Raw genomic sequence first — 27,976 nt, 5'->3', positions numbered from 1 at the left:
CGTTAGTTGCAGTGGGGAAATAATAAATTCTTTAGTTTTAGGTTGCTTAAGAAAAGATGGAGCAGATAACACACACGCCCCAACTAGTTAGCACATTTATAATTATTTTGTTGTCATTACAGGTACAGAATCTGAACTTTTTGACATGGATTCATCCAATGTTTCAAGTTTGTCATCCAGTATGATACAGCCCACAAGCACTGCTACACTTTCTGGTCTACATACGGTCAAAGAATCAACAGTTAATGACAGAACATCTGCACAGGCTGTACTTATTAAAGGTGTTGGTGTACCTGTATACCAGATTACCCAACAAGAAGGCCAGAATGTATCATTTCAGCTGGCATCCAGTGGCTCAAGCTTTGCCATTGACAATGGAGGTTTATCTGTGGTGTTGGCTCCACAGCCTCAATCCATTCTTCATAAACCTCCCACACAGACTCTTACCCTAAACATTGTGAACCCCTTAACAGTATTATCTCAAAATTGCCCATCTGCAATCCCTGGCACAAACCCGGCTAAAGGAAAAAACATTGGGAAACACATATGTGCTCATTGTGGCCGAGACTGCCTAAAACCAAGTGTTTTAGAGAAGCATATTCGTTCACATACTGGAGAAAGACCATTTCCTTGCACTATATGCGGCATCTCATTTAAAACCCAGAGCAATCTTTACAAACACAGAAGGACACAAACTCATGTCAATAATGCCAAACAAAGCTTGGATTCTGATTGTGCTGGATGCCTAGAAGATCAAAATACTGGACAAGCTAGAGAAAGACAATGCTTAGAAATCAGTAAGGCAGTTAGTAACATTTGTATTGGCAAAGACCATTGTGAAGATAATAATAGTGTTGACAGTGAAACCATTGTCCATGAAAATACCACATTACCATTCTTACAAACATTCAACAAAGAAATTTCATCAACATCTGTCAAGAACAACGATCATGCAGTTGGCGTCCCAGATTGTGCATCACCGATTAAAGACTCAATGTCTATGTTAAATCAAAAGAAATCCCTAAAGGATCCAAGAACAACTACAACAAACAGACATGCTCAATTACAAAGACAGGGTGAAACATGTATTGATAAGCTGTTGGACTGCTCTATAACTCAGAGGAAGCTAAAAAAATGTGAAAGCACAGACTCTGGGTATTTGTCTCACTCAGACAGTGCTGATTTACAAATGTTTTCTAGCAGTTCTCTGCACAGCCTCAGTGAGTGTAGCTTTGAGTCTGAGCCCATGCTTAATAGTACTCTTGACTGTGAAGACAAAATCTCAACAAAGAAAAACTTAGAAGAACATATTTCTATGCTGATCTCCAAAAATAGAGCTGTTGTTGATAACACCCACCTAGACAATGTTCGGCCGAGAAAAACAGCTCTGTCGAAGCAGGGCAGTATTGATTTGCCAATGCCATATACCTTCAAGGACTCTTTCCATTTTGACATCAAATCCCTAGATGTAAACAGAAAGAAAGTTTCAGTTTGTTCAGTCAGTTCTACCAGCGCTCCACCAGGGAAAAATAAGCCTATGTTTTTTCATTCTGTCCCCACTCAAATATCTTCATCTATTGACAACGTAATTATGTCACGAAGCAACTCTTTACCATTTGTCGAAAATGGCAGAGTTCAAGACAGATTTCCTATACGTAATACTAAAGCACACCTTCAAGGAAAACAGCCTTTAAATGTTACCTTTGCCAATTTACTACTCTCTAATACAGCCACAGCTTGCACAGTGGATTTTTCAAGCAGTCACCCTCGAGGTCTTGTCAGGCAGGTTGCTGTAGATGAAGTACAAACAAACAATGTCTCCGAAAATCCTAATTATGAAGAAAGTAAGGAATGTAAAAAGGTTGAAGGAGATCAACTGACCCCAAAATCCAAGGCGGCCCAGAGAAAAGCAGGTCAGAAAAAAGTAAACATGTTTTCTCATGAAAAATGGCAAATGTATGGAGATGAAACATTCAAAAAGTTTTACCAGAATATAAAGAGTGAGCATACCAAAAAGACAAAACAAGAGGTTCTAGATTCCAAATCTGAAGTCAGAAATGAAACTGTATTGCCAACTGTGATGACCAAGCCTTCAGGAAGCCTTTCATCACTACCAAGTTCCGATTCAATTTCTTCTGGGAAAAGTTTGTTTAAAACAATATCAGTAATCAGTAAGATGACAGATGCAACCTCACCCTTGGAGAGCATACAGAAGGTTTTGGATGTGGACCTGGAAAGTAAAACCATTTTAAGGTCAAAAGGAGGTAATAAAGTACCCCTCAATGGTAAAGGAAATGAACTGAAAAGTTGCAATCCTAATCACAACTCCAATGTACAAGCTCATTGTCCACAGTTTCAACCGCTAGGTCAATCAAATCAGTCTGTTGCCAATTCCAACATTATAGACAACATGGTAAATGAAAGGTTATTTATTTCAAATACGCAGGAAAACATGGCTTACAATTTTATTACAAGTTTACAAAATAATGAGCAATCACCTTCAGAAAGAAAGAAACTTAGGGTTGCAAAGAAACGTGAAAAATCACTTGAAAATCCTTTGGAACATTCCATAATAAAAGAGACCGGTCAGGTAGAATCTCTTGAAAGCAGAACTTTTAAAGGCTCACTAGTGAATATTGATACTCAGCAAAATATGAATTTCAGTACAGATGCTGAAATCCTTACAAGAGAGTCTTTAGACCAGATTAACAGGTGTGATCCACAATCTTCCTGCATTCTTAACGACAACTGCATTTCAGCTGTCAAGAAAGATTTGGAAAAGGGAGCACAACCTTTCTCAATACATTCTTTACCTTCATCAGCTCAATTAACATCAACACAGAAAGAACATTTATTTTCCCCAAGGTATCTTATAAAATTTCAATATATTGGTCCTTCTGTTGGAGTACCTAAAACATTACAAACAGATCCAAATCAGATTTGCGATCTTCCAACTGTAGAAACAGATTTATTTAGCCTTTCCAAATGCTCAGCCTTAAAACTACCTTACCAACACAACATTGATAGCCAAGGAAAGCAAATACAAAAACATGATTCTGTTATTGTCCCTTTAAGCAAAATAAGTCTAAACACAGAGTGTGTATGCACTGGTGCTGCTACAATATCTATCCATGTAACTCAAAACATAATTCTTGATTCTAAGGGAAATGCAGAGCAAAAATTTAATTTAGATAACATGCACCTGAGCAGAGAAAACAAAGTTCAAGAACTTCAAGTTTTAACTGAACTGGAAACCTCTCCCTATAAAGAATGCATAGCTTCTGAACCAAATTGCAAAAATATTGCCACGCAAAGGAAATTAGAAAGCGACAACCTAAATTATAGGTGTGCGTCACCTGCAACAACATCACAAAGACCTTCTGAGCAATTTGATACTGCAAGACATGAGTATAAATTGGCCAGTACAATAGCCAAATGCTCTCACGATTCAGGGCTTGGGACTACCAATGTCCTTCAAACTGGACCCGTCTACAGCACCCCAGTTAAGGCTATATTTCCTCTAGAGCAAGGAAGCTCTTCATCTAACACAGCACAACTATGTTGGCACTCGGGGATCTGTAACGTTAGAGTCACCAAGGTCACCTTCTCAAGCTTAAACACTGAACCTAAGTCAACTTGGTGTTGGTTGGACAAATGTCTTCCCCTTCCAACAGAACAAAAGGAGAAGTCATTTTCAGTTTATGCATCTCTGAACTATAATTCAATAAAGGATGAGAGCCCAGTTCAGGCTCCAATTTCTAATTCCGAAAGTGTTGAAAAGTACCAACCAGCATCTACTGAGCAGCTTCTGGCATCCTCCTTAGTTTTGAAGCCACTAAAACAAAAGGTATTTTTACTTGTAGACCATTGATAAGTTTGTTTCTCAATTAGAAAACATAATTGTAATAATTACATAGATCTTTCCTCATGTAAAATAGTACTGCCTATTATAAAGTAACCAATCCAGGCAAGTCACTGCCTTGCTACTTCTTAAGAGATAGACTTCTTAAGAGATAGACAGAAAATAGAAGAGTAACCATTATGTATTTAAAACCCGTACCAGTAAAATCACAAAATTTTTACTTAAAAACACAAAGTAAACAAAAGCAGTGGTATTAACGCTAACAAAATTAAGTAAACTCACTTTTCGGCATACACTGGGAGTAAGACCATAGGTCCAGCTGTTTTAATTGTATCCTTTAGACTCAAGTAATACGTTCTGAGGCACGATTTACCAGTTAAACCTATTAAATATTAAGAAATCATCATTCACGCATTAGGAACTACGGGGCAGAGATCATGGGCAGGCTACCAATGACCTCTATTTTGGGAGTAAAAAAAGTTTGTATTGCCCACAGCTACAAGGTAAATTTTAGTTTAACAATGTTGTTTTTTATTTTGAAGTTTGAATATTTTTTTTTGATTACTGTGATATTGATACATTCCTTTCACAGCCATTCTGCATAGACTGTATGAGCCAACCAGCCATTTTCAGTTTATTCTTTCAGTAAATAGAAGTGAGAATCTGGTTCCTATGCACCACATAGAATTTTATGTCTATTGTGCCCTTGAACCTGATAAATAAAATCTTGTTGATTAACCCTGGCAGTTCTTATCTGCTGGACAAGGTGGCTCTACATGTAATTCAAACATTTCATCATATTAATTATTGTTTCATCTTACAAAATGATTACATTTACTAATATGTTTCAGATACATTATAAATATTTGTGTCTTCACATCATCAGTCATATTGGTAACCTAAGAAGAATAATCAGTCAAGATAACGCAAACATTAATGATATTACTATTATTCAATCACACCTACACTTATAGAAAAAAATTGGAAATTGGCCCCTTTAACAAGAATCTGTTTACAAGCTTTAGGCTCCATTTCTTTATTAATGTTTCTACTAATTTTTCTGTCTGCTTCCTAATGTCTGCTATCATCAATCATTTGTCACAGGAAAAGATAATTCTTAAAAGTTACCCTTCTTTAGCTTTTAAATCCACCTATACATGCATCCCAGGTAGGTTTATACAGTACCCACTCAATTGCTTATGATACCTTGTCAAAATAAATATATGATTTCTTAAGCTAAATAGTGCAATTTGAACAACATATCAACTAACAGCTGTTATTCTTCTTCACAATTAAACGTATATGATGCATTGTGAAAAAAACTGATGATACCTAAACTGCACAAGCATTGGTTACCTTTCAGTAAACTTTACATGGCAAATAAAAAAAACTCTTGGATCCATTCTCTCCCTGGCCACCTCATTGGATCCCCTTATTTCACATATAGAGAGACTGCTGGGGCAGAGCTAAGTTTGGTATTACTAGAAAAGTCAAACCGCTTCTGAGAACTAAAATTTGTAAACAGACCAAATGCATTATGTGCTTTTCTTCATAAACATCTAGTATTATTTTGGGTACCTTTTGTATTACATGGCAGCAAAAGGATGTATTAGGCTATGGAAGAGTTTAGTGTGTGATTCTTATTCATTAAATTGAACTGAGTTACTCCAAACTCATCTAAGACTTAACTTTCTGCCTTGGAATTATTCAAATATGGATTGCAGAGATAAATCTTAAAGCTGAACTCTTTAAAATACACAAATGAATTAAACTATTTAATAATGAATTAATCATTACATTTTCTTTTTCAAATTATCTAGTTTATTAGAATTTGGAGCCAATTGGGTGTACTAAATTCTAATGTGCTGTGAAGGAATAAGCTATCAGGAAAAGAAAGGACCATTATAGGGATGACAGCTCCAGTCTGTTTCTGTTCCTTGAGGTTGGGGAGATGACACCACTTTACCCCATTCATTCTCTTGGCTGCACTCTGTGAGGTGTGGCCATCTTAGCACTGTATATGAAAAAATCAAAATATTTTTGCAAAAAGGACAGCTTCTTTTATATGTATTTCTTCTTTTAATGTATGTTTGCCTGAAGCTCAGGTTTAAATAAACAAGAGTGGCAGTAAATATCAATACTTGCAGCAGTGATTTTAACAAAACAATCTCTCCTTAGTAGTGGGAACACAATTCCATATACATTGTATGTGCCCCAAGTTGGAAACAATTTGTTCTTACATCCAAACCCTTTTTTTAGAAAAAAATACCAATACTATACTTCCACTTCCTCCAGTGATCTGTTTGGGCTATCGATAACCAATAACACCCCATTTACTAACGTCTGCTAAATGCCTAAAGGCAGAGCTATATCCCAAAACTAAAAAAAATTGTACTAGGAAGATCCCTTAAAACAGAAGCAGCGTCACCTCTGTAATAATAACCTTACCTGCCTGATTGTAATGTTTTATTAAACTCACTTGTCCTTGTTTGGCGTCCTCTTCACCACATTTTCTTTCTGAAGTCGGGTCTTTGTCCATGTTCATTGGCAAGGTCAAGGTGAAGTAACATGTGCATGTGCGTGAAAGTCCATTCAGTCCCTGCAGCATCAGGGGATGCCAGGATACCCAACAAATCCCCAGCATTCTATAAATGCACAGCATGCATACATACATACATGCATACATATATACATACAGTGGTACCTTGGTATAAGACCCCAATCCATTGTAGATCCTTGGACCAAACAAATTTTTCCAATTAGAAATAAAAGTAAAAGGATGTATCCGTTCCCATGAAAAAAAAAACCTATTTTGGTATTGGCATGTTATACATTGATGGGGCTGTATAAAATAATTTAAACACTGCTTAATACTAAAATACATAAATACAAATGCAATTAGATTAAATAAATGAAAATTTAACCTCACTTTACCTTGCTGGGAAGAGTCGAGTGCCTACTAGGATGGTGCTGAGAAGGGATATATATAAAATATATATATATATATATATATATATATATATATATATATATATATATATATATATATATATATATATATATATATATAATATCAGGGATGTCGCCTTTCTCTTTCTGCAATAAAAATCTGCCCGATCACGGATTTTAAAGCAGACATATAGTTCTATTTTAAATTGAAGCAAAATTCTCCCCCTACACAATTAGAACTATACTAATGTATCAAACATGGAATATTTTACAGTTACTCTCACTAAAGCTACATACATACTCTAGATTGCGGTCATCCATGACAAACAAATTTGGTGTCTGATGATACCATTTTTAATAGTCGTGCAATGTAACTAACAACATTTTCAATGCACCATTTGTTTTTCACTTATAGAAACCCTGTAAAATAACACTTGCTTATTGGTCTCTGTTTAAAACAATAATCAACTGAATATGATATATATTTTTATTCATCCTTACAGGGGTGCTCCGAGGAAATAAAACAATTGGATGCAAACAAGTTTCAGCAATCAGCCAAGAGATCAAGCAGAATGTCAGCGCGAACAAAATCAAGACACACAAAGAGGTGCTCCCCCTGCTGTTAAAACTAACTTTTTTTCCATTTATACCAAATGATTACCATTTTGTAGGGAAATTGTTATTCCATTACAAACACTGCAAACGTTTTAAAAATCCTCATTGCAGATATTTCCGACATTTCAGATATTTATGTGGTGATATTCAGAAATGCACTTTTTGCTTAAAGGTGGGAGTGCAAGTTGCAATTGAAGGGCCTGCCTGGGTCTAGCATCCAACGCTTTTACATTGAGGGTTAAAAGTAATCCTATTCACAGCTGTAATCATATCATACAGATCACTTTTTACCATCCCCATGCCAACCATAGGGATATGCTTGGGAAAAATGTACTCACAGCATGAGGTATTTAGCCAAGACATGCATGAAAAGTATAAGCAAGCTTTATTGTCCTGTGTTTTTCCTGTGCATCCTAATCAGTTTTTTATTAAATTGCAGTTTTATAAAGTTTATCAACTTATAACACCCATATGTTGCCCTACACTATTCGTTCTGATATTCTTGTCTGGTCTGTAAAAGTATATAAGTGACACTTCTGACACAACTACATTTCTGTATGACATAACTCTCTACATGGGGGTTTAAAACATTTTTGCCTGATAAAACCATAACAAGTACAAATACCTTAACATGAAACTGATAGCTCCTCACCTTTGATTGGGGACAGATGGACAGCAGCAAGTTTACTTTGATCCTTAGCGTCATGCAGTCTGATAGCTGAAATTCAATCATTTTTTTATATTGGAGGTCAATTTTGCTCACAAATACTTTTGCTGTATGGGTCTGCAATACCAGTGTAGCTAGAAGAGTTAGCAAAGAAATTGGATACCAGTCTATTATTTGCTGGAGACAAGAGTTTCTAGACTAGAAGTTTCAAGAGTGTGGGTTCCTTGCAAGCCCATAATATGGGAGTGGTGGTGTCCTGTATGTTTCTCATGTCCTTGCTGTCCCACCATATTAATCAATTTTACAGTCTGAAAAAGACACATGCCAATTATGTTAAGCTAATACAAAAACAAATCCATTGAAAAACTTCACAGAATCCTTTAAATATATTATTTAATATATATTTTTTAAAATAAATATATATAAATATATAGTATTGTACAATTTGCTTCAACAGCAAAAAAAAAATAAACAAAAACATTTTTTATATTCTTTACACAAAAGGAGTATGTCAAGACAAAAACTTTTTTTTGTTTTGTTTTGGATAGGGTGGGGAAGGGTTAGAATTCCCATCTAGCTTTTACTGCTACCCAGGCCTCAGTTAAAGAGGTTTCCTCATTACTTCCTGATCAGTTCCAGTTTTACAAGACAGGAAGTAACGTAACGAGAACTTTTCATCACTAACACAAGCTTTTTAGTAGAGTCAGGGAAGGTTGGAACCAATACAGTGCAATTGTGTCTGTATTGACTCTATCAAGCCAACCATTTTTTTTCTAGTTTAGGAAAAACATCTAAAAAACACATCCAACTTTATTAATGCAATCTATGGAGGCAGCTAAAGTTTGCTCCTGTAAAAATTGTTTTACATTTTCACAGCCAAAAAGAGCTTCGTGTAAAAACGTTTTTCCATATGTGGGGATTTAAACCTTATTTTCTATAGATGCATATAGCACCACCCTGTCATTTTCAGTGATCTTAAAGTGAACAGCTTTCCAACCAGTTTAATATGTGGACCATTCATTCATGAATACAAGGTAAACAAGGGATTCACTTTTGCACGGTGAATTACATGTGCCAGTAACCCTGCCAAACACACAATTGGATTTGTGATGGAAGTAATTATACAAATATTTTGGTAAGGAACCAAGTAGGAACATCTCTGCCAAAATCCTTATAAAAGCCAAGAAAGCATTGCCTGTGGGTACTTATCATGCCTGTCTGCTGCTGGTAGTGAGATCAGTTCACGCACGGGTGTTTGTGCTTCCTGTATCTCAAATAATTTTTGGGCCAGGAAATTATCTGCAGATGAAGCATAATGCTCCCAAATGCATTTACACAAACCGACTCCTTATTTCATTTTCTCCCTAAGCAGATTGTGATTTATTTGGATGGCTCATCACTGTCTTCCCTAATATAATTTATGATCACACTGATGGATTCAGTAAGATGACCTAAGGCTGCACAGATCTCTACTCAGCGTGTGATGTCTGTGTATTGTTTATGTAATGCAGGAAAAAAGACAGCTGTCGAGATCGTCTCCATAGCAAAGTTCCCCACCGCACGACACACAAGGGCATATGCCAGAAGCAGAGGCAAAAGAAGACCTGTCTCACTCCAAGTCTTAAATCAGGTATTGTTTTTTTTTTTTTTTTTTACATCACTGATAAATGAAATATTTTACCGAGAACCAAATGTCTCAGTCACTATTCCGAAGGAGCCTAAACCTAAACTCAGAGAAAACTAAATACATAATGAAAATAAATAATAGGTAGTTATTTTAGCTGCCAACTAATTTATATTTCTGCTTGGCCCTTTTACCTGTGCCTGGTGCCCATTCTGATGTATAGCCATAAACAGCTCCAGGTTCCATTTAGGGATCTAGCATATCAACCAATCAGGAGACAGTTCTCCAGATTAATGTACATATTAAACGTGTAACAATGCATCATTCAGTGTTCTAGCAACTGGTGCTGCGGAGTCCTCCTGCCACCTTGATCTGTGTAACCCTTGGACTCTGGTGGCACTGTGCCTCCAGTAACATTGTGCCTTCGGTGACTCAATACCTCCAGTTACCATATGTCTCTTGTTACCTTATGCTCTTACTAACTCACAAATTTTTGTTCCTGCGACCTTCATGCTCTTGCTTTCAAGTTTGTGGGTTTCTCTGGATTCCATCTTTAGCTTAATCAAACCTAATTTGCTTCTCACCCTGAGCTTTCCCTTGTTCCCGATTGTTGTTTTGGTACCTGGGAGGTACAACCTGGGAACCAACCACAGCAAAGTCCATCACTGCTTGCAGGGTGCTCTGGTGAACACTAGTGGCAGCTCAGCAACACCTTTCTCGAGCAATAGTCTGGAGCACCTGCTTCTTGTATGAGCTTGCCCCCAACAGATTGTGACTGCAGTAAATTGACACAGTCTTGATATTTAGTCAGCTCTTCCACCCAGGTCAGGGTCTAAGTAGTCATTAAAAGACTTTCCATGCAATAAAACAACGTTCACAGTGTTTTAGCACCAGTGTAATGACATCACCATGCCACACCCATGATGACATCATGGTGGTAGCACAGTGGCTCAGAGGTTAGCACTCTAACCTTTACAGCGCTTGGTCCCAGGTTCGAATTTCGGCCAGTACACTATTTGCTTGGAGTTTGTAGGTTCTCCCCTTGTTTGTGTGGGTTTTCTCTGGGTACTCTGGTTTCCTCCCACATTCCAAAAATTTGCAGTTAGGTTATTTGGCTTCCCGCTAAAAATTGACCTTAGACTGTATTGACCTTAGATATGACTTTGGTAGGGACATTAGCTTGTGAGCCCCTTTGAGGGACAGCTAGTGACATGACTATGGACTTTGTACAGCGCTGTGTAATATGTCAGCGCTACATAAATACTGTGTAGTAATAATAATAATAATAATGGGCTTGCAAAGTTTTATAGAATATCTTGTGATATTTTTCATTTTTCTCTTCATGATGGGCAATCTGCCTCAAATAAACAGCACTGTTCTTAATTTGGCCCAAAATGGTAGCATCCTCACAGGAGGAATATCATCACAAGTCATAACCTATAGCAGTTTTACAATTCTAAGAATGTTTGAACTGATTCTGTTTCCTGGTTCTGTTTTGGAAACCATCAAATTCATAGCAGGATAGCGCAGATCGTGTGAGAGATTAACAGCGGGTATTAGTAGAAATGATGGTTTCTATTAGTTGTTTTTAGCAAACGTCTGAAAAAGCCATAAAGTATTTGTTCCTCTGGGCTGCAGACAAGTTTCCTTGCTGTAAAGCAACATCTTATGGCATAAGAACAATTCCCACAGTGTGCTGAAGGCTTCCGGCCTTAAATAAAAGAAGCTGCTTCATTAAAAGAACTGCTTCATTCAGGTGGATAGGCAAGATATTTTCAGAAGCACTGTTGTACTTTGACCTGTCTTACATGGTTTCATACAAAATCAATATAAATTATCCACCTCATATATACCAAAAATCACTATAATGCAACAGCTTTCTTCCCTAATGAAGAGCACCTTGCTGTCTGAAACCTGCAGAATTTCACTACAACACAGCACATCTTGCGGGTTTGGAAGCAATGCCAATATAGAAGGCGAGTCAAGAACTACCTATGGTAAAAGACAGAATTGCTAGTGTGTCATGGCAGTGCAGCTCACATCCAGCTTACAAGCCAAGCCCCTTACCCCCACCCTAATGTAACAACATACTTCAGATATATAAGTAGCCTACATTTTACTGTCTAAATTAGGGATAGGTACTGGCTATTGGGAATACCAGCACTTGTCTTTATTTTAGTGCATATGGAAGGCATACACCAAATTCTAAGTGGAAAAAAGAGCCCCTTCCAAGCCAGGCAGAGTGACATTTTACTGATCTAATGATTACAGTTCAGGAGGGTAACTGATGCAGGGCATGAGGCTTTTTTTCAGGTATATGTAACCCCCAACAGATGCCCACATAACAGAAAATAATGCAGACACAGATGTGTCAGGGGCCAGACTTTACAAGTACTACTTACTTAACATTACACTTTTCAGAGAAATGTACTGTTTTCTCTCTATATAGTTTGTTCCTACTGCCTTCTTACCGCACATCACAATAACAGTAGAGCAGGACAGAGATCTTTAGGTGTCTACCATGGCTTTTGCCCCACTTTCCAAATCTCAGGTCTTGCGGTCTTATTCCTAAGCATTCAAACCTCACACTATATCCAGATGTCTGTGGCTGGGTTTACATTTGCATATGGAAAAACACTGGCAATGGCCAAATCAACCAACCAGATTTCAAGGAGATGGAACAGACTGAACTATGACAAGTGATGAGCCTGTGTCACCAGATTTCTGTCTTGTGTTAAAAGCAAATACTGCATTCTTATAACTACATTAGGTTTGCATTTGACATCAATTTGAAATGTTTCTAAAATCTAGTCTAGTAGTAAGTTCACTTACCTGTATATTTCACCTGCATACGACTTGTAGTTGACCCCATTTGGAGCTGCTTCAATCTGCTTTTTCAGACCAAAAGAATTGTGTATAGAGAAGAGTACATGCATAAACACCTGTTACAGGTCCTGGGTTATCACAAATCAATTTCTAAATTGTATAAACATTTTGCCCAGTTTGTCTACTTTTTTTCGTGTATTTATAATACTTCGGTAGATAGTTACCCCTCATCAATCCCCGGCTTTGTAAATAATGACTACTTTGTAGATGCCTTGGGTTGTAAACTTGAAGATTTCAGCTAGAAGTCGCCACACTCAACAAAGCTGAGTCTAAAGTTCCTATGATAATATTATTTACTTGTCGAGATATTTTAACTCCTTATCCTGCTCTTTACACGGTGAATTAATTGCAGATTCTTCAATAGAACTTGTAGTAGACAAAATATTAGCATTTACAAAACTATTTTTTATGTCAGCCTCCATCATGAAAGAATTAAAAGCCTCTTCTGCTTTCAGTTCCAAAGATGTTACCTGCAGCCTCTCCATAGGGTATTGCCTTCTGCCATAGTAATATATCCATGTAATGTGATACACGGTATCCACCATGATGGACAATTACAGACACCTGTAGATTACAACATAATTATTTCATTATTTACAGTCTGTGTCATTGCCGAGGTCATTTGTTGCTCGTAGTTCAGGGAGGAAGCTGTTATAGTTTGGATGCCTGGACCCTTAAAAAGAAACATGTGGACAAATCTACATTGAGTTTACCAGGAAAATATGATGAAAAAAAAAGTTATTCTTAGTGGAATTCCTTGTGGGTTTGTGCATATATTGTCTTATTAAATTATGGTCAGGAGGAGGAAAAAATGTGTCTTCCTTTTATTAAGTCATTCATAGGGCAGCATGGTATCTAAATTCAGCCCCACAAGCGGTTATTTACACATACAAAGAAAGAAGCCAGGTTCATTCAGGCTATGTAATGTGTTAATGTAGCGGTTTTAGCACATGAATATGCAGTGTCCTATTAATATGGGGAATCCATTTATTAGGTCATTTATGAAGGCACTCAATTCTTTAACTAGAACAAGAGACTTTTTTTAAAGCAGAATGCCACAACCTACAGTAATATGTTGAGGTGCCATTAAATTCATAGTACCACACTGTGGTTCATGCAATCGTATTCATTGTAGTAATGTGTTACCACCAGATGGGGAGCATTGACATCCTCGTGGCTCATTAGAATGCAGCTTGGTCTATTTAATTTAACATTTTTAAAATAATTTTAGTTAATCTTAGTTAACTTCACATGTACAGTACATGTACATCTTTTTCAATCTATGGAATACCATAATGAGAATAATTTATTAAAGTTCCCCTAGACTGGAGAAGATAGGCTATTATGGGGGAACCAAGGTGATCCATCAAACCTAGAAAGATTTTTAAAAATCAATTGAAATTAGTTGGCAAATGTTTTCAATCCTGCACCAGCTTGATTTTCAGTTTGATGGATCACCCAGGTTCTCCCACTATCTTTTCCAGTTTTGGAGAGCTTTAATAAATCAGACCCACTGGATGCAAATGCATACAATCCACTATACTGCAGACATTTAAAAGGTTATAGTGTCACATTCCTAGAGTGAATGGAAAAATGAATAAGCGTGAGCAGCATGAAATGGTACTTTAAGCGGAAGATTCTTGGGGATACATATGGTCTGGATTGTATTTATGCCTTCACTAACCTCTTAAAAAAAAAAACTTTGTGTTTCAGCCTTGTTCTTTAGGATTAGAAACATCTGCCATTGAATGTATATTATAGTTCTTCTGAGTACATCAGCTTGTCACATATAGCAGCAGCATGTGACTTCCTTAACCCTTTACATGACCTGAGGTCAATGAAGCTTATATGCAGACAATATGATATGCAGACTAAATTTAGCAGCGTCAGTATGCGTCTTTTAACATGACAATATTTGACCTACCTAAATAATGTTACATGCTGAATAGACATTTTTATCTTCTGCTTTTAAGTCAGCAATACTCACCTGTACTGTCGCAGAGCACCGCCATCTTTATCGTCCTTCGCTTCCTGAAGCCAGTCTTTGGCTTTGGCTTATTTTGATTGGTCGGGATAATATAACTCCCGCGCAGGCGTGTGGGAGTTTTTTCATTTCCAGCACACACAAGGGAAGCCAGGATTGCTGGATATCCCTGGCAACTTTTTGACAGGTGGGTGGCAATCAGGCAGGTTAGAACAGGTATTGCAGAAGATGCATCGTCTGACTCTTTTTGCAATAAAAACCAAATGTCAGTTTGCTTTAAAAAGGCACAATCTGTTTCCATGTTTGACATTCAAAAGGTGTTTCTGCTATGAGCCTGTCCAGTTCTGAGGCCTCTACTTTAGAAGGATATCTATTTCAGCTGGATTTAAAAGATACACCAGATACATAGAAAATATGTTTTCAATATATAACATATTATATATATTACATTTTTTTAATTTATTTTCTTTTTTCTGTGCTGCCAGACCATTATTCTATCCTGTGTGCATGGTATATAGATATACAATAGTGGTTTTCCCTATATATGAAAAACTCCAATTCTCTGTGGCTTTATTATTTCTACAGGGAATCTCAACTCTGGTTCACCCTGTTCCTTATTGCCTCAGGACACATCACCTTTTTAGTTCAGAGTATAAAGACCTTATACAGGTTATTTGGTAACTCTAAGGTCATCTGAGCTGTCAGATGAGAGATTTTACATAAGCCGTGTCAATCCTCTCTGCTTTGCCATTTTTGACAGCTTGGACCGTTCCACTAAATCATTTTAGACTTTGAATCCAACTTTAAGTCTGAAATGGCCCTTAAAGTATTAGGTTTGGACAATTTGTTTTCTAATTTTAGCAGTAAGGGGTTAAAAGTACTGTCAGTTTAGTTTGCCATCAGGGTTCTTTTGGGAAGATTTTTCCTCCCGTACTCTCCCAAAGGCACACCAATAATTTTAAGAAGGGAAACCTTAAACAAGTGACCCTATTGGAAGAATAATTCTTACCTCTTGTTCTAGCGACAAGTATTTGGTTTCCTATCACCCATTGGTAACCAGGACTGACAGAACATATCCAGTATGAACACAGACAACAATATAATCATGACAAGATATATGTTTCTTCCTTACTCTATCTAAAACAAAAATAAAATGTTTTGGCTAGGCATACATTTTATTGTCAAGAAGGATTTTACAGGCAGACATAAACATGACACTTTAAAAATAGCTTTATCATTTGCACAGTTTGGGGCCATGCTAACCAATGCCAAGGATGGCAGCAAATTACAAAATTTAACAATGATATCTTGTTCCTATTATCCTCTCACTTCCCTCTTTATCTGAATCCATCTGGATATTTATTACTAAATCCAGGAAATCCCTGCTGGGGAAAGGAGTACAATTCTATTAGGAGGACTCCAAAAATTCTTAGTAGCTCAGACATGTGGAAACTTTACATCTATTCCTTTTTCAAGAATGGTGCTTGGTTTTCTGGGATTTAAAGTCCATTGAAATGCCTGTTTTTTTGACAAACTCAAAGAGGCTGATCCCAGGTCAGTTTCATGCTTTTAGAAAATATGCAGTTATGTATTAAGACAGGAAATACATTTTTTTTATTCTCTCGGCTTTTAAAGTACACCTTAAAACATTAAGAGCAATAAAGTGAGAGGATTTTTGCAGTTGCACTTCTAAGGGAGAGAGTGATTTCATATAGTACTGATGCTTTTTTAATCTATTCTCATGTACTGCTCACTACTTCAATAAGTTACTTGGCACATAAAATGTTCACATTTCTTCACCAATGAGATCATTTTGTGGGGACTGGCCCATGCCCTGTACAGAATGTGATGTTCTTTTATTTATTACCATTTTTTACCAAAAACTTGCTAGAAGTGGGAAATATTTTTTTACTATCCTACCGAGACTTAGAGCAAACAGGATTTGCACATAGAAAAAAATGTTTGCTTGGCCTAATATTTTCACATGCAGACTTGTGCATCTCTATGCTCATTTAAAATTTAAAGTGCTCAGTACAAAGGGTTACATTTTAATTTAATGAACACTGATTTAAGTAAAACTGTGAGTAATGGCTGACCAGTACATAAATTATTTATCCTATATGCAGATATAATATGACAGCAATTGAAATGAAAATATTTTTGACTATCCTTCTGAGACTTAAAGAAAACAAGATTTGCGCATAGGCAGAAATTCCCGCTCTGTTCGGAATGTTCACATACGCTCTATGCGTCTCTTTGCTTGTTTAAAACAAGTGTGTGGCGCAGAGGTTTCAGTGTCACACTGCAACTTATAGCTGTAGCTTTCAGAAGTATGAACATTTATAGTAAAGGGGCAGAAACAAAGTGTGCGAAATTTGGTAAATGCTGATGTAAAATGCATTTCTTAAATTCCACACTGTGGGTAATGGATGACCACATATAAATTGATTTCTTACATGCAAATATAACATGACAGCAATTAAAATGGTATTTTTACTCATGGAAGCACACATTTAAAACAATTTGAACTTTGAACTGGTTCTTTTAACTCTGTATGATCTTCATTCATTCAAGTTATCACATGTCTATCAACATGATGTGTAAGTTTAAGCAGAGACAGAAAATAATTTTTAATTAAGCCCAGCAGATGAACCAACATACTGTGCACTTACAGATTTATTTTTACATTTACTTAAAATATGTATTGCAAATAGATAATAGGTTACCAGCAATTACTGCTTTTCATAAATTCTGACATGGTAAATTGGGCATAATATTAAAAATTACAACTCCCATAACAGTATGACACACCAGTAATACATGTTTGTGTAAAAATATTCTTTTTATTCCATAAATAAAATTTCACTTTAGGTTTCTCATGTGACATTAAAGAGCCACTAACACCTTGTCAATTTAATGCAGATTGACATTTTACACACCTAGCTATGTACCCTAGTTTCCCCCTTACACTGAAGGAGTGGGGCTTCTTGATAAGGAGGAGCATTTGACCTCCCTTTTGTAACAGTGTCAAAAGGCCCAAAAACTGTCGTATGGGTAGGGGTGCTCCATGTCCTCATCGCCCCCCTTAGGATTAAGATTTTATTGTTAAGAATTAACGCTGAACATTAGACAGGTGGGTATGCAATGTTCTTTGGTTGCCAGGAGCATTCTGGCTATTTCAAATCATTAAAGAAAAGAGAAAAGTAAAAGGATCAGCAAGTAATAAACATTTTCTTCTAACAGTTGCAAGGACAGGACTGTTCTTTGGGCACAATGACTATTTTACACCCAAATAGAAAAGGTGACTATTTTACACCCAAATAGAAAAGGTGACAAGTCTATTGTCTCAAAGCCATCTTAAAGTATTTGTCAGGTGTAGAGGTCTGCATGGGGCAGAAGATAGGAGTTTTATATCACAAGAAAATAATTTCAGGAAAAACAAGTTTGGAAAAAGCAAAGAGCCACAAACACAGTAAGAGTATAGACAGTACTCATTACAGAAGGATAGAAGAATGTCTTGTTTACAGATTGTATGATGTTATATAACTGCTGGCTGCTCATATATATTTGATATTATTCACATAAATATTAATACCATTCCTCCCCTGGAGGAGTGGATAAAGCTGGCGAACTAGATGATAAAAACTCACTTTTATACTATGTGACTTTCATTGGGATTAGACATTGAGGGAGTTTTCAACCTTCCAAGCATATTTACTCAGATGCCAATTAACAGTTACAAAATATGGACGTGCAAAGGAAGAGGCATCTATGCTGGCTATTAGGGTCTTTAACATGCACATTGGACTCCAACAGAGTACTGCATAACCTGTAAATAGAATATTTTCAGTACTAGGTATAAAACTTTACTATATGGTCAAACTTTGTGGACAGCAAACACAATCACAATCACACCCATAAGAGTTTGTTGGACATCCCATTCCAAAACCATGGACATTAGTTTAAAGTTAGTTCCCACTTTGTGACTAACAGCCTTCATATTTCTATAAAGGCTTTTTACAAGATTTTTGAGTGTGTTTGCATAACATTGCGCACATTCAGCCAAGAGTACATTTATGGGGGCAGATCCTGATTTTGGAAAAGATGACCTGACTAACAACTGGCATTCCATCGAGGCACAGCGCGATGAAAAAAAAAATTGCTAAATTAATGCATAAGGTTGGAAACACATGTCTTTCTTTGTAGGACATAGCATTACCAAATCATTTACTGGAAACATCTGAACTCAACCAAATAAAGAGCTGTCCACACACTTTTAGCCAGATCATATAGTAGGTATAATGGAAAGGTGTCCACACACACTTTTGGCCATAAAGTATACATTGTTACAGAAAAAATTATCTTAGCCCTTTATTTGGAGTTCTTACATGTGACTACCAAAAAGATGTTATGGCTCCAGATGTACAAAAAGTGTATTAAACAGTAGGCCCACAAGTTTTCTTTCTCATATTATAGTTTTTTTAATTTGCGAGGGGATGGCTGTTTAAGACCCCACTGAGGTAATCTCCTTAACCCCTTTATTTATGACCAAAGCATGGGTAAGCCAGTAGTGAGAGCCTTCAGCCACTAAATCCTAGGTTCCTTAAAAACCGTTAGCCCTTCTTTCAACTGTCCTGCCTTTCATTATCTAAGTTAACATTGGAGTGGAGTTACACCTAATGTCAATTGTATGTTTTCCAGACATTTTATGGCGAATCCAGAAAGAGATTTAGCCATTAATTTTAGACCATTCTGGTATAGTGATGTTCTAAAATAAAACAACAGGCAGGCTAGCATATGCCAGAAATTTATAACCCTTCAGAGGTTTTCATATCTGTGCGTGAAATACTGTAGCCTCACAATATAAGTGGTGGCATCCAGATGGAAACCAAACTGTACTATCTATGAAAGTACGGGAGAAGTCTGGGAAACAAAGCAAAATCCTTTGCTGTGCAGAAGTTTAGAAGTCCAGAAAGAAGATCTATTGAGACCGAATAGAACCTTGATGTTAACTAGTTTATAAAGTGGGAGTTTCATTTTAAGAAATGTACTGATCCATTATTTTGCTCATGTGCTGACTGTATAAAGCTAATATAATGAATGTTTAATATTACAAAACATTACTTTCAAAAAGTGGCAAATTGCTTCAAAAGTGGTAAACAGGTGCATGAAAAAACACTACTGATCCCAATTGTGACGTATAGTTTTCTCCATTTTTAAGGTGGAAAAAACTTACTGGCGATCTATAATGTGGACATCAGGTTGATAGATATGGCTGACGTCACATATAAAAGCAAAAGTGCTGATCTTACATAGTGTAGGGGGAATGTTTTACCGTAGCCAGTTAGTTCTCCCAGAAGTGGTGACTAAAGGCTTTGTATGAAAGCAGGGACTTTGTGTACAAGAAGGGAAGTGCCAAAAGTCGAAAGTATAAAGCCCAGAATCAATTTCATTCAGACTTCCATATCTTTAAATACCAACTCTTTTTCAGGGGTTTCAAGGACTTGGTACTGTTGAACTATAGAAAGTATACTGGACTGATAAAATTGGAGGGATCCTAAGGAGTAATTTGTCAGGGCCAAACAAGCATCTGGAGCATCTATCAGACTAAGTAGTACCCAGGATCATTCCAATTTTATTAGGAAAAAAAAACTTGGACAGCAAATGCCAGCAGAGACATAGAACTGTGCAGGAATACTTGGCAGGCAAGAGTGGCATTGGTAGCCCCTTATACCGTTCTCCTGTCTGTGGGCTGGTCATTACATATCCGCCCTTAATTTTTCTTTTTTCTTTTCCTTTCCATACTCACGTCCTTCTATTTGACACTTTTACTTTTAAACTGCATTGAATATGTTTGTTTAACATCTCAGATTTAGGCTTCATTACTATAATCTGACTGCTCTCTGTTTTTTCCCCACAGGTGACATTTTACAGAGGACCACAACAACATATGGCTCTAGGGATCATGCAGATAAAATAACTTTTCTACATCATCCCTCACTTCAACCCGGAAACAAAGAAAGAGAGGTAACATAAAAATAATGGCAGTCAAATTTCAGCTGCCATTTTTTCAGTCACTCTAAAAATGACTATAGAGGTCATGTATGCACCAGGAAGAAGCTTTTGGTGCTTGCCAGTGCATCACTTAATTCCCTGTTAGGTGTCTCTTTTTAGTGTAAAATATAAGCAAAGTTGTATTTCAAACACATGCAGTTCTGACTTATCAGGGATGATAGCAATAGCAGAAGGGTAGAAATTTCTAGCCTGTTATTTATTCCACCTAAACATCCAATGCACATTTTTTTGCCAAAAGTTTGTGGACACCCCTCAACAATCACAAAGTTTAGGTGTTCCATAGTGAATGATACAGTTAATATAACTGAATAAAAAAGATAAAAAAAAAAGGATTTGTTCTTAAAAAAATATACACACATTTGGGAAATATTACAACTGTAGACACTGTGTCAAATGGTTGACAAAAAAAGCCTAGGTATTCAATTCAGTACTTTAAAAACAAACACATTATTATGTAGTTCATCAGGTTGAAAAAATACTTATGTTCAGTGAATTCAATCAAAAGACAAATAGTTCTAAATTCTCAGGACTATAAACCTGCAGTTGATCAAAAGACACAGTAAAAAAAAACTCCTTTTTGCTCTCAAAGGAAAACAAATTCTTTCTGCTCCCCAAAGGCTACTTAGAAGTTCTTGAATCAACAATTTACAGTGTTAATAAAACAATAGTGTAATAGTCTAATAGCCCATTATATACATTTAGCCACTATTAAAGCAATATTGAGTCGATTAGAACCATTTCCTAATAAAGTCTGTTTAACATTTTCACATCTCTGACTGTAATAAACATGTACGTAAATTATATCAGTTTTTCTCCCGGCGCAAAATTATCTTCTTTTTATATTGCCCCTAAGGAGAACCCATCAGCTTTCGAAAGGAGTCCAAATGGCATGTTTTCACAATAGTATATAAACAAATGTATTATAATCACCTCTCTAGGCTCCCTACGCACGGTACTCCTTGCTTACTTCCAGTGCTGCAGCTTTCATTAGGCTGTTTAGCATTTTACAAGGTCAGGTGTGCTAAATTCCCATGAAGCATGCTGTATGCTTTGTTGGGTTGGATGATGGTGCCACAGCACGAGGCAGGGAACACAGACACCTGACATAACAGATTGTTCAGCAATTAGAATTTCGGAAAGAGGTTTCAGTGCTGGAAATGCGGGGAAAAGAAATGAGACAAGCCATCATAAATTTCCACCATACATTTAAAAAAGAAGAACATTTCCTCTTCTATTGCAGGGACCTTAGAAATGTGTTTCTATCCGTTTTAAGTGCATGATTCTGTAATACTAATAGAACTGTTGAGGTTAATGTCGTTGCAGTTGCATTTTAACCTGAGCATATCTGGAGCATTTTTTGCGAACCCTTTTGCTCCTTACTCTTAAGCTGGCAACCACTGCTTTAGGAAGGATCAGCCATAATTTATGCATGAGGCAGGATAATGTATGGAAGCTATACATACACAGCTTTGTCATTGTTGCAAGTGTGATGAAAAGGTAAAGATGCTTGGTACTCTTCCGCTTACCAGGTAATACATTCCTGATTGTCATCTTCACAAGTGTATTTACTTGTTCTTTTACTTTCAGGAATTCAGATAAGTATGTGTAAAAGAGACATCTCAATATAATTAAAAAAACTGTAAATATTCAGCTTGGAGTTGTAGTGAAACATTTTTAGCATTTTGCCTACTCTGAGAATGTTAAGTCGTTCCACATGTTTTTATGAATAATTTCATAATGCTCAGCAGCAGGAGGGTTACCATCGGGGATGCAAAGCAAGGCCTCGGTCTTAAACACATGTTGCACACCTTCCCAAAACTGCAGGTTTCCAACCACAACTGTAATCAAGTGGATTTAGAATCCTACATGAAGCAAGTTCAGACCTTCCAGGAATGTACTAGACTAAGCAAATCAGAAACAGCTTTTACATTACACTATTTAGTTGACTTTGTAGGATGCAGAAATTTTATTTGGGCAGTTTTAAAATAAATCTGGGTTTGAAAAAAAAATGAGCACCTTTACCAAATTTACAACCGAGTTTACAAACCTGAAATGATAGCTGTCCAGTAAAAACAAAAATGTTGTCATGCCACTAAAAACAATTAGACAGTGTGAATGATTAAAACTTGGGAAATGTTTGGTCAGAAAATTTGCATTCAATAAAAATATATGACTAAATATTTGACTGCTTTAGTAATACATTTACCAGACAGAAAACGGGTACAAGAAGCCATCAGAATCTTTGTGGACCCACTTGATTTTCTTCCAAAATTAGCTACCAACTCAATACATATAAGCCTAATAGACATTATAAAACATTAGCACATAAGATAGCCATCTATCCTTTATAACCAAGAAATTTCATTTTCTTAGTCCATTTCTATAAAATAAAATGTAAGTTTTCACACAACAATGGTTTAGAATATTTTGTTAGATTGGCCGAAAATTAGGTGCAGTTTATTGCAGTTTAACCATATAGCCCTCACATCCATATTTATAGTATCTATTCTTTTCAATTTTCTTTTGCATTTTTCTAATCAAATTTTGAATAGCTTTTATAACTTAGCCTTAGTTTTTCTTCAACATACTTTAACATCCTTTTTATGAAAAATCTCAACAGTTAAAATCAAAAGCTATTTAGTAATGGTAGGATATTTTATTATTTTTTTTGTATACTTTTACCACTGATTAAGTTTTAAAGCATGTATATAAATTGTTTTGTATGATCTAAATTGTTAATACATGTGTCATGGTATGTAAAGAACTTTCAATGATCAGACTTAAAAATAGCTGTAAAAATCTGATCTTTATGTCTTTGGTTGCCACAGAAGAACATGTGTTGAATGTATAGGATGTTTTCAATGGGGTTTGTTTTGTTTTCAATAGGGTGGATGTGGATATGGGATGGATAGTCAAACTAATGAGGGGACCTCTACAAAAATAGCCTCTATGCGACTGTTTGCTCCTGTACACCAGCTCATTGCTGGAGAAAAATCCAAAGCACAACTCCCTGAAGATTTTGCTAGTCTGAAATTCCCCCAAAAATTATCCGTAAGCTGGCAAAAGTCATGTAATGTGATCACTAGCAAAGATGAAACCACATCTGACCAGTTAACATCTGAAATCAAAAGGGTCCACCTACAGCAAGATCTGATTGATGGTCCCCCTCAAAAGCATGGGAGAAAAATATTGCACAGGTCTAAAACCATAGGACACAGTTTGGGTGAGGAAACCGTAGGACCGAATCCCAACCTTGCATTACTTAACAGCAGTTTGCCTCTCTTGGTAAATGTTGACCACCAGGCCAGAGATCTTGCAGATTCCATAAAGACTGCATGCAGTCCATCCCTACAGGACTCCAGAAAATCTGTCTTTGGGGGATGTGGACCTTCAGATGAAAAAGCATGTTGTGTTTCAGACCTGGAGCAGAGAAGTCCCAAATTTCAGAAGAAAGTTAACCTTGAATTGATGAGAAAACAAACCCATGTGGAATATAGTGACAGCAGCAGTGACGACGAAGACCGTCTGTACATAGAGATTGAAAGAGAGTGATCGGAAATGGAAAAAAAAAAAAACATTCCCTATATGTACCAAAAGATAAAAATGCCTTTTCTGTGGAGCAGAAAGTAGTTTTTATCAATTCCCTTTTTTTACGTCATCATTGTGACCAAGAAATAGTAAGACATATTAGAGTCTACTTTTATCTTTGATGTTATTTTTTCAATTAAATTTAACCCTTTTAAATTGTGGCTGGGTATGACAAAGCTGCTTTGTAGATATTTTTTTTGAAGAATGTTATTTACCTATACAATTTTTTTTCTTTTAGTAGCATAGTGATGTACAGAGGATCATGAGAAGCTGGCTTCATCATTTTACCTCAGTATTTTATCAAGGCAAGAATAATAGGTTATCAGTCCAGGGCTTGCTAATGAAGGAAGAAATGGACGCGAGTGCATATGTCCTATTTTCACAATAGGGGGTTTGTTATAAATTACATTTTTATACAGTAATTGGCTACCTGATAAACCACTGGTAACACTTTTTCCAATATTCACCACTGCAAGCATCACTATTTGACAAATGTATTTTTTTTTGTATGTAAAGACATTCTATTAGTAGTTACCATACCAGAATTACCACATTCAGGAAGTCACATGCCAGATAAATTGTAGTTTCCCTGTTTTGCCATCTTCAGTTGTTTTTTCTTACAATTACCTTTAGCCACATGTTCTCCAGTTTATAAAAAAGGCATCAATTTTTATTGACATTATCAACACCAATGGGTGTAAGGTTCTGAAATGTTTATCCTTACTTAAACTTGTTCTACCTTGGATGGGATACTGTTAAAATTGTGTTATTGCGTACCTAGGCTAGCGCCAAATCATGGTGCAGTCTATGTAACATAATGCTACGGTCAGGTTCTAGACGTTGAATAAAATAGACACCCCTTTAAAATGCCAATTTTTTGGAAAATTGTACTTTCTTGAATAACCTGAAAGGAGTGATATAGGCAAGAACAAGAGAACTTATACTTTTTTTTTGTGATCAGCTATTTTCAATATAACGTACGAAATTCAGCTTTTTCCCTGAATGCTTTTCAGTTGGTTTACAATATACACTCACTAGCAACTTTATTAGGTACACCTGCTCAAATGCTTAACACAAATATCTAGCCAATCACATGGCAAAAACTTAATGCATTCAGGCATATAGCCATTGTCAAGGTAAAGTTAAAACCAAGTATCAATGATGAGGAAAGGCCATTTAGGTTCCTTTAAATGTGCCATGGCAGTTGGCACCAGGCGGGCTGGTTTAGCTGATCTGCTAGGGCTTTGATGCACAACTATATATAAAGTTTACAAAGAATGGTCCAAAAAAAGGGCAGATAGTACTCTGGGCAAAAATGCATTGTTGATGTCAGAGAAGAACAGACTGGTTCTAAATTATAGAAAGGCAACACATCAAACCTTAAAGCAGATGGGCTACAGTCGCAGGAAAGTGCAATGCCATTCCTGTCAGCTTAGAACACGCACCTGGCCTACAACTGGCACAAGATAAACAATATTGGACAAGACCTTTTTTAGTAAAATCCAGGTCTGAGTGGCAATTTCGGCTGCAACATTCAAATCCGTTTGAATTTTGTGTCAAAACATGGATCCATCCTGCCTTATTCCAATAGTTCAGGTTACTTGCAGCAGGATAAAGCACAATGTCACAAAGCTTAAATGATTTCAAACTTCTTTTACAGTGAATGACTTCACTGTACTCAACTGACCTCCACAGACACTAGATCTCACTCCAAAAGATTGGAATGTGGTGGAATGGGAGATTTTGCATCAAGGTGTGTGTAGCAAACCAATCTTTAGCAACTGACATGATAGCATCTTGGTACTAGGAAGGTGTAATGTACCTAATAAAATTGCTGGTGAGAATATACATAGCTATATTTTTGTGGCACTGTATTGATTTTATGCATAAATTATAGTTACATGCATCTTGTCACCATTGGTGTTTGTGTTTCAATATCAATGTTTACAAAGTGCTAAACATGTGTGAGGTAATGTGCAGTTTATTTTGCCTTTGCACTTGATGCTCCTTGACAATCAATATAGTTTTATATGTTCATGTACAGAATATTTACTTACAGTTTGTATTTAACCTAAAACTGACAAAAACATTTTTGCTGTTGTAAACTTCTAGTTTGATACTAGTAGGAGAAAAAGAATAAAAGAAAAATTAAACAAACATGGGCAATCCAAACTGGAACTTTGATGAAAAAAATCCATGAGCAGGGGTTTATTTTTCCTGTGTGTGTTTGTGTATAAACACACATACACACACACATAAAGGTATATGCAAGTTTCTGCTTTTCCTAATAACGTTAAGCATGTCTTGAACATCCCATTAGGTTGTTTAATATAATGAGGAGCCCCAATGGGTAGCTTGGAAAATGTTGACAAACTCAACTTTAAAAGGAAAAGTCCAAATTTGTAATTTACTTCCATTGTCTATTCTTTTGAACCCAAATGTTTTAAAATATAAAATTACCATTGAAAACGGAAAAAGTGCAATATTGTAAATAAGCAAATTCTTGTTTGTTTTGAAAAAATACACAATTTTACAATGGTGGTTTTAGGAAAACTATGAATATTGATCAATAAAAGAATGCAAAAAAAGCAAAATTCTTTGAATCTACTTTCTTAGTATTTATTTATATCAAAAGTTTCTTTGCACCAGAAACTAAAATCACCCAGAAATATTTACTTTTACAGCCATAGCACTGTATGTTTTCTTTAGGGTTTTATGTGTTTACTTTTAAAATAATGTGTAAATAAAAAAAATATTTAAGGGGGTTAGAGTATTAGAGCTGAAAATGAGTTAAATAGGAATAAAAGTTTTTAAAAATAATACATATTTCTATTACATATGAAATACCTTTACCTTACATAAAATGTAGATTAAAAGGTCACTCATTTGACCTGCATAGGAATGAAACAGTATTACAATGTAATAACAATGAGTGGTTAGAGGTAAAACAGTCTGACTGATTTTTAACAATATATAGTTTATTATTTGTGATATGGGCACATAAACACTTTAAGCCTATCAATAAATGTTTAAATAGTAGCTTTCTATTATACAGAAGTGGCAGAAGCAGCAGTGTAGTTTGGTTAGCTCTTTTTTTTTTTTATCGGTTTTTACCATGTACTGCCAACAAAGCAAACAACTAGCCCCTCATAAGCATTTTACAAGCATTTCCTGAATTTTAGACAGATACCTGTACATGGTTAAAAGTTTTGGATAAAGGGGTAAAGGTTAGAATAAATCTTCCCACAGGGGACACAATAGAGGTCCCAACTTCCTGGAAAAGACCTGGAATCAATCAAAATACTTGGCCACATGTGGAATATGTGAAAAAAGTTGAACCAATAAAAATATCTGTAATTGACTTGCCTTAATTATGATTTTTTCCTGTGTACTGTTTATGTCATATCTTGTTTTCTTAAAGTTTTCAAACGGGTTAAATACAATATTTTAATGTGTTAATGTTAAAGGTTTTTGGCTTTTTCTTCTTTCTTATTCTTACTTTTTTTCCAGCAGCATACACTGAACATTCCTGCAACTGTCATTTTGTTGACTATCCACCTGTGCAAAGTTATCAATGGAGCTGTAGCTTTCAGCAGAACAGCGAGTTGAACATTAAGACGTGGAAAATTTTAGGTATTTTTATTTTAGGTATGAAAGGGTTATTGTGCATTACTTTAAAATGTATCCAATCTCACCTAGAATATTTTAGTAAGTCTTTGGAGGCAA

At 36.1% G+C, this 27,976-nt stretch overlaps 1 protein-coding gene across 3 annotated transcripts in view; it reads left to right on the top strand.

The window, feature by feature from the left end:
• The window catches only part of ZNF831 (zinc finger protein 831), a 44,932-nt gene extending 18,088 nt beyond the window's left edge, over window positions 1-26,844 (top strand). For all 3 annotated transcript variants that reach the window (XM_072414490.1, XM_072414488.1, XM_072414489.1), the window contains exons 2-6: window positions 123-3,847; window positions 7,315-7,418; window positions 9,605-9,723; window positions 20,508-20,614; window positions 23,549-26,844. In XM_072414490.1, the coding sequence (XP_072270591.1) occupies window positions 146-3,847; window positions 7,315-7,418; window positions 9,605-9,723; window positions 20,508-20,614; window positions 23,549-24,214 (4,698 nt within the window). In that variant the 5' untranslated portion in view covers window positions 123-145 and the 3' untranslated portion in view covers window positions 24,215-26,844. The remainder of the gene's footprint in view (window positions 1-122; window positions 3,848-7,314; window positions 7,419-9,604; window positions 9,724-20,507; window positions 20,615-23,548) is intronic.
• The last annotated feature ends 1,132 nt before the right edge of the window (window positions 26,845-27,976 follow it).

This window comes from Pyxicephalus adspersus, chromosome 6 (genome assembly GCF_032062135.1).
Source record: "Pyxicephalus adspersus chromosome 6, UCB_Pads_2.0, whole genome shotgun sequence".
NCBI classification, from domain to species: domain Eukaryota; kingdom Metazoa; phylum Chordata; class Amphibia; order Anura; family Pyxicephalidae; genus Pyxicephalus; species Pyxicephalus adspersus.
The sequence above is the reverse complement of the archived record's forward strand: the minus strand, read 5'-3'. Positions and strand labels throughout refer to the sequence as shown.